Source organism: Leuciscus leuciscus (assembly GCF_965113295.1).
Source record: "Leuciscus leuciscus genome assembly, chromosome: 13".
Lineage (NCBI taxonomy): Eukaryota > Metazoa > Chordata > Actinopteri > Cypriniformes > Leuciscidae > Leuciscus > Leuciscus leuciscus.
In genome coordinates this window covers 19,039,586-19,052,540 of record NC_138737.1, presented here as the reverse complement: position 1 = coordinate 19,052,540, position 12,955 = coordinate 19,039,586, and the positions used below count along the sequence as shown (strand labels likewise).

General features: G+C 35.4%; 1 protein-coding gene across 1 annotated transcript in view; it reads left to right on the top strand.

Annotated features, from left to right (window-relative positions):
* Positions 1-12,955, top strand: part of ralgps1 (Ral GEF with PH domain and SH3 binding motif 1) — a 108,492-nt gene that overhangs the window by 80,623 nt on the left and 14,914 nt on the right. Inside the window, exons 10-12 of the mRNA XM_082187988.1 lie at positions 8,550-8,687; positions 9,337-9,430; positions 12,608-12,675. Coding sequence (XP_082044114.1) covers positions 8,550-8,687; positions 9,337-9,430; positions 12,608-12,675 — 300 coding nt within the window. The remainder of the gene's footprint in view (positions 1-8,549; positions 8,688-9,336; positions 9,431-12,607; positions 12,676-12,955) is intronic.

Genomic DNA, 12,955 nt, shown 5'->3' with positions numbered 1-12,955 from the left:
TTTAGAGTCCTTTCTAGTGTGCCTGCCTCCCACACCAGAGACCCCGGTTCGAATCATGCTTGGAGTGGGTCGAGTAGGACAGGTTACATTTGGTGCCATTGACCCACTCCCTTGGCCTCAAGATGCGCGCTAGCGATTGACGCTAGTGGCTGCGGTCTTTAGCGTCCTTGTTAGCGCACCTGCCTCCCACAACGGAGAGCCCGGTTCGAATCATGCTCGGAGTGGGCAGAGTAGGACAGGTTGGAATAGCACCACAACGTTTACACTTTCCTGGGAAATCTAATGAATGGCTGTCTCAATGTCATCTCTGTATATTAAGATGTATATTTTCAGCATCATTACGCCAGTCTTCAGTGTCACATGATCCTTCAGAAATCATTTGAATATGCTAATTTGGTGCTCAAGAAACAACTCTTAATATGTGGCTTATTATACTCTTTATACTGATAATGCTGTCATACTTAATATTTTTGTGGAAACTGGGATACATTTTCAGGATTTTTTGATGAATAGAAAGTTTAAAAGAACAGCATTTATTTTAAATATAATTTTTAATGTCCTGCAAATGTGACATTAGATCACTGTGGACTTAATGGAGATATATTGAAACCTAGTTGCAGATACTGAAACATTTCTTAATTTTAGCTGAATTGGCATTCTTGTGTAAATTCATAATGTTGTTTTAGCATTGTTGGTACAATCTGTTGGTTCTTTATATGAACTCATGATGATGATATTTTTGTTTAGCTCTAAATCCAACCAAACATCCAGAATAAAGTTGTCTTAATTCAACATTTTATGCAGGACCATGTGTTTAAAATGGCAGATTAAATGTGTTTTAGCTGTATTTCATTCCAGTGAACAAAACTGACAGTATTTAATCTGTGATATTCATTGTAAGTGATCTCAGAGGAATTGTGCGACAACAGACTCATGTCAAGTATTACTGTCTTCACCACATCAAAGAGCCTAACAGCGACACTTGCATAAGGCTGTCACTTATCATTTCAGTAAAGTGTTTTTGCCGTGTGTGTGTGACAGAGAGTTTGTTGTGTGTTCTAAGTTGCTCAGTGCATATTTGTTCGTACACTAGTGTTTTTCCAGTGTCTCCGGCTATTTCATGGACACTCCTTGAGTCAAGGCACAATAGGATCTTTTATCTCAATATGCAATATATAAAGCTTTCCAGCCTGCGTGGCAATTTCCATGAACTCTGTATTGAAATCTCTAGACATGCCAGCATAATGAGTTAGTATGTTGGTGAGAGGCATTGTAAGCTTAGTGTGCTCTTGGTAGCATTATTCTGCCTTGGCAGATTGTGTTTCAGGTAGTAATAGACAGTATAATTGTCTGAGGTTGTCATCACTGTCTGTATTCATTTTACAGTTGTATGAGCAGATTGTTAAGAAGATACAAAAGTATTTTCCTGGCTCTAAAGCCACCTGCGAGAGCCAAGCTCATTCTTTCTCTCTGCGCATTCACCTTGAGGAACAGTACCGTGTGTTTATTTAAAATATTCTTTTGGCTGCTCCCAGTTTTACACTCTGTTCTGGATCCGTAATAGCACCATACTTGGCTGTGCAGCTCATGAAAAGTGTTTTGGGATTCATTGGCCGTGAATCCCGATGCGAAAAAATCCAGATGCTCTAAATAAAACATAAAAGTTAACCGCACATCATCAAATGCATTAATCAATCTTGGATGTTTTGCTCGTCCCTTAATAATCTGTCTGATGTTGTTGAGTTCCGGATGGCAGGTGTTAACACTTCCATTCTCAGTCGTCCCAGTTGTTCGTGCACTCTGGAAAGCCCCTGATGGGAAAACCATATCCCTTGAGATAGCCACAGCATAGCACCCTGCAGCCTCACTATCACATGTGAAGTCACACCTCTGGAATGTTTCTCTGCCACTGGCCAGGCCGCAGTCTCAACACCCTTCAAGCTGTTTGCTGTTTTTTTTCCATAGCCGGCTATAATTGCAGACAGCCCATATAATTAAAGGCCTCGAACTGTGTCAAACACAAAATACATTTTTCCACAAATATGCACATTTAATGTTCCCTCCATCACTGTGCAAACATCAGAATCTAGGAATATTACTATGATTATCAATAAACATTTTCAAAAAAGGTGTCTGTATTTATGAAATTTATTAATATCAGGTGCATAGACTTTATACTGACACCTACTGGTGTGGATGCAGCATCATACGCAAACAAAAGTTTAATGCTATTGTATAAATACTGCAAATACTACTGTCAGCCATAACTAATTTACTTTGTTTTTGCAAACTAAATTATTTGATAAGTGGGGGTTTACTGAGATAAAACCAGTAGTATTCAACTGGTCATGTGATCTCAACATGGCAGCCTCCATGAGGCGGCCCCTTCCTTGTAATATTTTAATTAAAACATACTGTGTGAAAGCTACAGAAAAGCTAGCCTCTGAATAGTTTCTGACTGTCATAAGCCGTCAACATAATACCATAATGCATCTGGCACTACTACTTTGGTGCACTTTGTTTATCTGAACATAATACTGACTTGTTATAATCAAAATTTTGTCCATTCACAGCCCTTGGGTATTTTGCAAGTAACAACCAAAATAGTTCTCACATTGCATCATTGAGTTAAAACAAGTCAAGTTTTCCACACAGGCTGGTTCTTCTCAGGGTTTTGAGGTTAGAGATGGGGCTTGTCTATACTGACTTGAATAATACTTGGCTGCATTTGTGGTATTTTACCTGCCTTCTAACCTTTGCGTACTAAACATATGTTCTTTTTCTAACGTCAACACTTATGCAAAAGATATAATTAAAGTTATACAATTAAGTTCTTTGAGCAGAATGGATAATCACCAGAATTTTTTAAGGCATCATGATATTAAGAAATTTCTTTGGCATAAGAATTTTTTTCTTGTTATGTTGATGGCACAAGCATTTTAGCCCAATCTGACAAGACTTTCTTTTTTCTTTTTTTTTGCAATGTAACCTTGCTAGTCATTATCAACAAATCGACCGTCAGCTGGTTTATAGGTGCACAACTTATGCACCAAGTACTAATGTCATCATTATGAGCACATTAAAGCAGTTTTGGTCAATCAAATCCAGCTGCTTTAAAATGCGGTGACATTCATATATGTAGAACATTGTGCGGTGTATTTTGTTATGTAAAATTGCCTTTTATGTCATAGCTGTATGTATGTAATGTGATTTTAGTACTATTTGTAAATTGAATTAGCTTTTATTTTTTGTATTTTTACCTTTTTGTATTTTTACCTAGTTTTTTTACGTATATTTTATTTAAATTTTTGTTGTATTACTTTTAGTACTTCAACTTATAAGCTACAAGGCAACGTTTGTAATATTTTTTTTGTTTTTTTTGTTTAAGTTACTCATCTAATATAGGATTCTTTCAATTAATGGAAACAATATTTTAATAGTTTTAGTTAACAACAACAAAGCTGGTTTAAAGTGCTTTTTTTATAGCACTGCATTCGTTTCTATATTGATTTTAAATTCATTTATTTATTTTTATCATGTTATTTGTTAGTCAAAGATCTTGACTGGGCTTCCAGCCTGATCAGTGTCCTAAATGCTTTTGATATTTATAGACCAAAATCTGTGGCTCTCCCATTTGAGTATCCACTGTGGTTAACTCGCATGTGATCATATTTACTTATTATTAGTAATACGTCACAGGTGAACCCTATCAATCATTGATCATCTGAGACATGTCAGAATTTATTTTAATCACCAAGATTTCTGTTGTGATATTTTCAGTGAAACATTTCCTCAGCCATTGTGATTTATATCACCTCTCTCTCTGTGAAAGTCTCACTGTGTCCTTAAATTCTTGGCTCGAGAAATGCATGCGAGTGTTATATTTCAAAGAGCATAAACCCTGAAGTCTGTAAATGTCTTGGACTGTAATGGTCCTTGGTTTTAGGAGACTCACACACTCCCTGTTCTATTCATGGACATCCGAATTGGACGGCTGCTCCGTGACTGAATTCCATGGGTGTTCAATTATGCACGTCCTGATTTTGCCGAGTTAGACGCCTTCCTGGGTCAACATATATATTGTCAACATTCCTGTCTGAAAATGTAATCCTATTCCCTACCCCTAAACCTAACTCTATCCATAAGTTGTCCCTAAAATCAGAGGGAAATGATAGTCCCTCAAACTTGTCCCTCAAATCTGATTGGTTGATTGGAATGTTATTCCAGGATCGACAAAGATGTTGATCCAGGAGCATGTTGTACTTGATGAAATCAGGTTCTGCGTTCAATTATCACTTTCAGGTCCTCCTTAAATATCCCTAGATTGTCCCTAGATTGTTATGGAATTAAGAGACATTGGTTACTCCTGACAGATCACTGATTTTTTGTCTCTGTCTCTAATGGCACATTCCCCTATTTTTGACAACCTGAATGAGGTTGACAGTGCCAACATTAGTGATTGACAGCAAAGAAGTATCTGTCTCTTTCCATACATACATCAATGACATCACTGAAAACAGATAATTTGTCCTTGCTGACTTGAATCTTTTTTTTTTTTTTTTTTTTTTAAGTTTAAAAATTACTTCTACCTCAAAAATGTTTAACATTTGTTTACAATATTTGCTTTATTTTGAGCAAAATTTTTAAGCATGTTTGACTGTATGTCACGTATTTCACATTTAAATAATTTCTTACTATTATCTTTAATAGATGATTAGAGAATTATTTCTCTACACTCGCTGTGTATGTAACATCATAGTAGTTGACCAACAGATGGCAGCTGATCTCATTCACTTTCATTACCAGGGTAGTTTTGCTGTTGTAATTGAATCCAGTTAGAGGTCACTGGAGGTCAGTGAGCTACAGTACTCACAGGAAGTTTGTCAGGGTCAATCTCAGCTGTACCTCCCTGACCAACATGCAAACTCAACACATGCTTTAGGCTATTTCTGTGACTGTAATGCCAGTCGTAGTGTTTGCTATACCTCCAGATCATTTATGCAGCAGATTTTTTGTCAATCGGGTGAACCAATGATTCAATTGCCCATTCATAAAGAGAGACATTTACTTAATTCCCGAATAAATCAGCGCTTCAACAAATCGAATGAATCAACGACTTAATCATTTAGACAATTACTGCCACCTACTGGCAGTTTTGGTTTCTTATTTAGTGTATCATTTCATTAAAAACAAATCCATATAAAAAAACTAAAACATTAAAGGTATAGTTCACCCGGAAATAAAAAATCTGTCATCATTTACTCATCCTCATGGCCGTTGAAGCCTAAAGGTTTATGCAAAATTCTATGTTGAATCAAATAAATAAATACAAAATTCTAAAGCTTTTTGTTATGTCTATTTGATGCTTTTCTGATTTAACACAATAATGACTTTAAATTATCTTTTGGGGGTGATTTCTAAGACAAATTTCTGATTAATTAGATTAATTAATCACCACGTCGTGTAATTTCGTTTAAAGTTATGGACATTACCATTAAAAAGTTTGGGGTCTGTACTATTGATGTTTATGAAAGAAGTCTCTTGTGCTCACCAATGTTGCATTTCTTTTAATAAATACAGTAAAAACAGTAATAAGCCGCATTTCCGCCACAGGAACTTTCCCTAGGAACTAGGAACTTTGGGGTGGTACTCTGTGTTTCCACCGCAGGAACCAGGGTCTAAATGAAGTTCCGGGTAAATATTTCCCCATCCGAAAGTCCCTGCTGGCGAGGTAGTACTTTTTCAAAGTTCAGAAACTTTCAGGGGTGGGACTTGGGTGCTGAACATGCTGATTGGTTGAGTTCATGTCGCATTTTGATTGGTTGACTCTATGCAGCATTTTATTTCAATCACAATTTTATTTTAAATCTATTTGCGGTGCGTGCAGTAACAGTTGTTTGCTATTCGAGTTTTAAAAATATGACAGATGGACCGACGACGAGGTTCAGGCTTTATTAGGCTTATATTCAGAGAATGAAATCCATCGGAAAGTGGAAAGTCGTGCGCAGGCCTATGTCCCCGGACTATTTGCCTAATCTTCCCGGTACTTTAGACCGCGATGGAAACGCAGACAGTAACAGGTCTGGGGGGAAAAAGTTCCTGGGACAAATTGTTCTGGGTAATTTCAGTGGAAACTCTGCTATAATGTCAAATATATTGTTAAAATTTAAAATAACTGTTTTCTATTTTAATATATATAAATATAAATTCATCTTTTTATTCATCAAAGAATCCTTAAAAAATTTATCAGTTTTCACACAAAATTCACAAAATGAATGTTGAAATAATATATATATATATATATATATATATATATATATATATATATATATATATATATATATATATATTATTATTATTATTATTTCAACATTCATGTGAAATTTTTGTGAAAACTGATACATTTTTAAGGATTCTTTGATGAATAAAAAGTTCAAAAGAACAGCATTTGTTTTAAATAAAGATCTTTTGTAACATTATAAATGTATATTTTGATCAATTTAATGTATCCTTGCTGAAAAGAAATCTTAATTTCTTTTTAAAAAATCTTACTGATCCCAAACTTTTGAATGGTAATGTAGTATTCCAGTAGTATTCCATATAAGGCTAACCCTGCATTTATTTCAACTGAAATCATAGTTTCATGCTAATGACAAACCCATAAAAGTCTATTTCAACCAGACAGAATCAGACAGAAGTGGTAATACACATCAGATCTGGGCAGTAATGAGAGCTGTCAACCACAAAGAAGATCGGTTTATTCCAGCTCAGGTCCAGGTGTCAAAACTATCCACTTCTGGTCATTTGAGCAGAACATTGACCATATTTTACAAGTGTATGATTACAGAGAACAAGTGTGGCATCTGGTTTAACAATAAAGTGGGAGAGAAGTTGTGTAGCTACTGAAAGTTTTTAGCTGCACAGATTCACTTTACTGATCTAACTTATCCTGCTTGCTTCACTCACTGATGAGAACATCCACTCTCACCTTCCTGTAATTTAATACTAGTTAAGCCACGGATAGTCTTTAGGCTTGGCGTGAGAAAGCAGACTCATCCCACTGGCTGTGTAAATTACATCTTCACTCTTCAGTTTTTGACTAACTGCACTCATTAACAGACTCGTAACCTCTACCTGCTTATTAGCAAGCTGCTTCATGAATCCTGTAGAGGAAACTAGCAAGCAAGCAAGCAAGAACATTCAGGCAATAGCTCCAGGCCACTCTTTTCAGACCAGACACTGCATGCCATTTAGTTTTGTCCCTGTCACCTGACAATTACCAGTGTTCATGAGAATCCTGGAGAGAGTTCTCTCTGAACTATATGTGTAAATGTAGTAAAAGAGTGGAAATTGGAAAGCCTTGAAGTTTCACAACACTGAGTTCAGCGCCCAGATGTGTGGATAGTATGCGATTGTTTTTCTTTTTAAATGTTTAACATTAGAAGTTTGTTGTAAACCCATCTTTAAGGGATACTTCACCAAAAAAAAAAAAAAACAATTACAGTACGTCTTATAACCCATTCCATGAGGTGCAAAAGGTGAAGTTTTGAACAATAACCGATATTCCATTCAGAAGTTTGGGGTCGGTAAGATTCTCTTGTGAAGTCTCTTGTGCTCACCAAGGCTAAGTTTATTTGATCAAAAATACAGTAAAACAGCTCTGTTAAATTATTACAGTTTAAAATAACCGTTTCATATTTAAAATTGTAATTCTATTGTTAAAATGTAGTTAATTCCTGTGATGGCAAAGCTGAATTTTTAGCAGCCATGACTCTGGTTTTCAGTGTCACATGATCCTTCAAAAATCATCCAAATATGCTGATTTGGTGTATTTCTCATAATTATCAATATTGAAAACATTTTTGCTGCTTAATATTTTTGGAAACCATAATAAATGTTTCAGGATTCTTTGATGAATGGAACGTTCAAAAGTACAGCATGTATTTGAAATAGAGGTATTGTAATAGATAGACATCTTTTTTAACATTATGATAGATAATTTATAACTTAAATAAATGTAAAGTATTATTTTCATTTAAAAAATCATACTGACCCCTGACTTTTGAATGGTAGTGTAAATAAGAACTGTCAAGCTTCAAACTGTTAGCATAAAAGTGTCATAAAAGTCCTACAAATCATGCACTATATATATATATATATATATATATATATATATATACTGTATATATACTGTATATATATATAATTTTTCAGATATTTTGAACTGATCTTCAACTCACTGATGCAACAAAGAGCTTACTGAAGAGGAATAGTTTATTACATTTGTATCATATGCATTTAAAAATAGCATTCAAGAAATTGTATGGACTACATTTATGATATTTATTTGGTGCTTTCAAATATTTTTTTTTAAGTTTAAAAGCTTTGGTCCCCATTCATTGCATCTGCATGGAAAAAAAACTGACCAAGACAGTTTTCTGAATTTCACCTTTTGTGTTACAATTGAAAGGGAAAACATGAATTATGAATGAAACGATCTCCCTCTCAACCCATATATATAAACACTTTTTCTTCTCTGTTTACATTAGGAATTTACCTGTTTGATATGACCTACATTGACTCCGCCTACCCTGCTTCTGACAGCATCATCGAGACTGAGCAAAGAACCAATCAGATGAACAATCTACTGCGCATCATCTCCGACTTACAGGTGTCCTGTAACTATGGTACGTTGCTTATAAAAAACTTTAATTTTCATATTACATTATTATTTTTGCAAGTACGATTTACTTTTTGCATTTCATCTTCCTTTACAGTATTTTTTTCATATTAATGTTAAGATGTTGTTGAAGAAAGTTCAATCATGACAACTCAGAATAGTTTTAGCATGTTATTGAATATGGCGATGTTAATGCTGTTGATTATTTCTGCTGCAGAGCAAGTATGCACTTGCTAGCAGATACACAGACACACTGCTGTTAGCATGTAAGATATGCTGCTGCATAAATAGTCATACATAAATCCTGTAGCAGATAGGCAGGTGGAGCTGGGGGAGGTGGAGGGTTTCAGAGGAACTCTGAAGGACTGCAGGACTAGCTTACAACAAACAATGAACCAGACTTTTTAAATGTTGAGCAAGCAATCTCATTGGCTGTAGGATCAGCAGAGGCAGATTTCATGTAAAGGACTTATCAGCCGGCACCCTCTAGAGTTGCGTGATTGAACTAGAAATAAACATGAACATGATTGAAGGAAATAAGAAAGAAATTGTAATATAAATAAAAAAGGAAAGCAAAAAAATTATAAACCTGCACACGGTCTATGTGCTGATGGCAGATCATTTACATTTCATCTCCACATTTATTCACACCACAGATCATTTGGTCATGTTACCACACGTGCAGAAGTATTTGATGTCTGTGCGCTACATCGAGGAGCTTCAGAAGTTTGTGGAGGATGACAATTACACGTAAGTTACCTAAACACATTGTAATGCTCAGTAGCCTTTATTCAGCTGAACTGATTGTTTTGGGTGATTTTTGCTTTGCGTTCTGCCCTGCAATTTATTGCATTCCTTAAATGTTTATGCCAGCTTTCACTTTAAACTACCCACATCTGTAAGACGCCCGTAAATCAAGACCCTCCCTTGTTTTAACACTTCATTTTACCCAGCTGCCTATAGTATTTATTAAAACATGTGCTGTCTGTGGACTTTAAGCCTTCTTGGTTTGGCTGTATGGCCCAAAGGCCGACCAAGCACCTAATTTTCCCAGCCACAGCTGCAACAGCTTGGCATGACTTCATGCTACAATATAATCCCTATTTCCTTTACCTCAGGCTGCATAATCATGTCAAATGTATTTTCCTAGCACAGTCTTATATAATATGGTTTTCTGAAAAAAATATGCCATACACATTTGGTGATGTATGACAAAATAAATGTTATGAAAAAATTATTGTAAAAGTATAATTTTAGAAATGCTTCAATGTTACATGCTACACATGTTATGCATTATACATACATGTGGCTTTCTGCCTCTACAAAGACAAGCATAGCATTGATGTTTTCATCATCATTAAATGAGTTTTCCCTGTTTCCTCCGGTAGTTCTCTTCAGACCTACTGTGTGGTCCTGTCTGTCTGTCTTGCACAAATGGCAGGTGGTTTTATTGCGGTCCAATTTCTTGCTGTCTAGACACTTATAAATGCAACATTGGGAATTGCAAAACTCTGGATGCCCATATTTCCACTGTTTCCATGTGGATGTGTTAGTTACTTTCCAGTTAGGTGTTGACTGTTGACTGTTTCAAGTGGGGTGTCAAAGTACGCACATATAAATATATATATATATATGTATGTATCCGTTGGAAAACCTCAGCGATCCAGGGTAACAGTCTTAAAACCATTAGCCTACACTTACAGCATGTCCTGCCATCTGGCTCTGCTATTACAGCGAGCTCTGTGGAGCAGGCTATAAAGAGGTCATTTGCAGAAATGTGTTCCATTTATGCCTAAAAAGTTGTTTTTGTTTTGCTTTTTTGCTTTCTAAAACACTCATGAACTTTGAAACAATTTTTTTTTATCTCAAACCCAATGTACTCGGAGCAACAGAATTTTGTTGTTGTGTGTGTGTGTGTGTGTGTGTGTGTGTGTGTGTGTGTGTGTGTGTGTGTGTGTGTGTGTGTGTGTGTGTGTGTGTGTGTGTGTGAGAGAGAGTGTGAGTGTGTTCACACTTTAGATTAGGTTTCAATTCTCACTATTAACTACAACTTTTGTCTATATATGTATATATATATGTATATATATATATATATATATATATATATATATATAATATATGCCAACAGGATTAAACCTAAATTAAACTGATAGTTTGGCACTTACTGTTGGTTTGTAATTATTGACACATTTATGTTTCCCATAAATGAGCTATATATGTACATTTCATGACCTCTAAAATGTGAAAGGCCAAAATCACCATTTTAAAGGGGGAAACAGAGATCACGTTTATTTTTATGTTAGACAATAGTCTAATATAATATTTAACATATCTAATAGTAATTAACCTGTTTTTTTTTTTGTTTTTTTTTAAAGGGACAGAAAGAACTGTACCATAATTGTGACAATGTTATATATTTTATTCTAATATGATTTATGTAGGCAGATAAAAGACCGGACATCTGTATAATACTTAGAGATATATATTCTGTATATATAAAGATCTTCTTGAGTTGTTTCCTTCGAGGAAAGAAGGATTATTTTGCCTTGGTGTAATTTACCTCACTGAATCATTTCTAGAGCCCCATTCTGACTGACGACAGTAATGAGTTAAAGCTGTTGGTCTGGTAAAGCTTTCTAACACAATTCCATATGAGAAAATGAAGAAAGACACCTTTTTGGCACAGTGACATAATTCACAAGTTTTTTCCATGCTTCGTTAAAAAAATTATTTGCCTGGCTTACTTCAGTATCAGATGAAACTTCTCAAGTGAAACTAAGCCATGCAGACCCAAGTGTTTACATAGAGTCTGTACCATATTAATGAGAAAGACATGAAGTCATGAAGATGTAATACCAAGGGGACACTATTTCAGGTGAACATAAAGAAGCTTTAAATTATTTGTCTTAAAATCTTTATCTGGTTCTTGAACTTGAGCTGTTTTAAAATAGTGTGTCTGGTTAAAAGATCATTAAAAGAATGTATTGCACAAAAGACAACTCTGTTTTTACCCAAAAAGGTCCTATTTATGAAAGTATATTCATTGCACCATAATTAAGTGCCTAAATTTAGACATTCAGACAGTCACTGGGCTCCATGTGAAATTGTCTCTGGCACTTTGAGTCCTTTGACAACACCAAAGGATGCAGGGCCGCCAGAGGAGAATGGGTTTGGTGGAATAGATGGGGACTGCAGGGTAATAGTTGTGTTTGTGGGGAATGACATCATCGTCTGGCAGTCTGTTGGGTTGGAAAACCTCAGCGATCCAGGGTAACAGTCTTAAAACCATTAGCCTAAACTTACAGCATGTCCTGCCATCTGGCACTGCTGTTACAGCGAATTCTATGGAGCTGGCTATAAAGAGGTCATTTGCAGAAATGTGTTCCATTTATGCCTAAAAAGTTGTATTTTATTTTTTATTTTTTCTAAAACATTCATGAACTTTGAAACAATTTTTTTACCCGGACCAACAGATTTTTTTTTGTTGTGTCCTGTGTGTGTATGTATATATAAATTAATAAACAGACAATATTCTAGTAATATGCTTGCTAATAACCAACTAGTTAATAGGGAGTATTGGAACCTAAACTACATTCCCCTGTTATATTCAAAATATTTTGAGGAAGGTAATGGGATATGAAGCTCAGTGCAAAAAGGATAATAACACAAATACTAATCTTAACTAGAGGAACTAACTTGCACCACACTACATTATTTACAGCTATTATTTGTGTGCTTTGCTTCAAAAACAATAGTCTTTCTGTAAAAATTATCTATATTATCTTTTCCCGTATCAGAGCATAATTGTTGAGCTTGAAAAGGACATAATGGATAATGAAGACTTTCCAAATGTTTCTGTAGTTTAAACCATGTGGCCAAAAAATTATATTTAATTGACTATAACCCTGTCACAACCCTTTTATACAGGCTATCGTTGAAGATTGAACCTGGGAACAGCTCACCTCGTCTGGTATCCTCCAAAGAAGACCTTGGAGGTACATTTTTTTTTATGCCTTCATCCTTTCAGTTTACTCTTCTCAAAAACTCCTCCTGGAAGTGGTTAACTCTAGTCTTTTTTTCCTGAGTTATGATCACCAGTGGAAAAATGGAGGATCGTCAGTAATTTAGCTGAAGTATTTCAGCTGTACCTGACAGGAGAGGTGCTGGTATTCTGCAGTATGTCTGGAAATCATTGTTGGTTGGAGGGATTCTGAAGATGTGTGTGTTGGAGGAGGGACAATAAAAGAGTAAGACCCATGTAACCTAGCATTCATG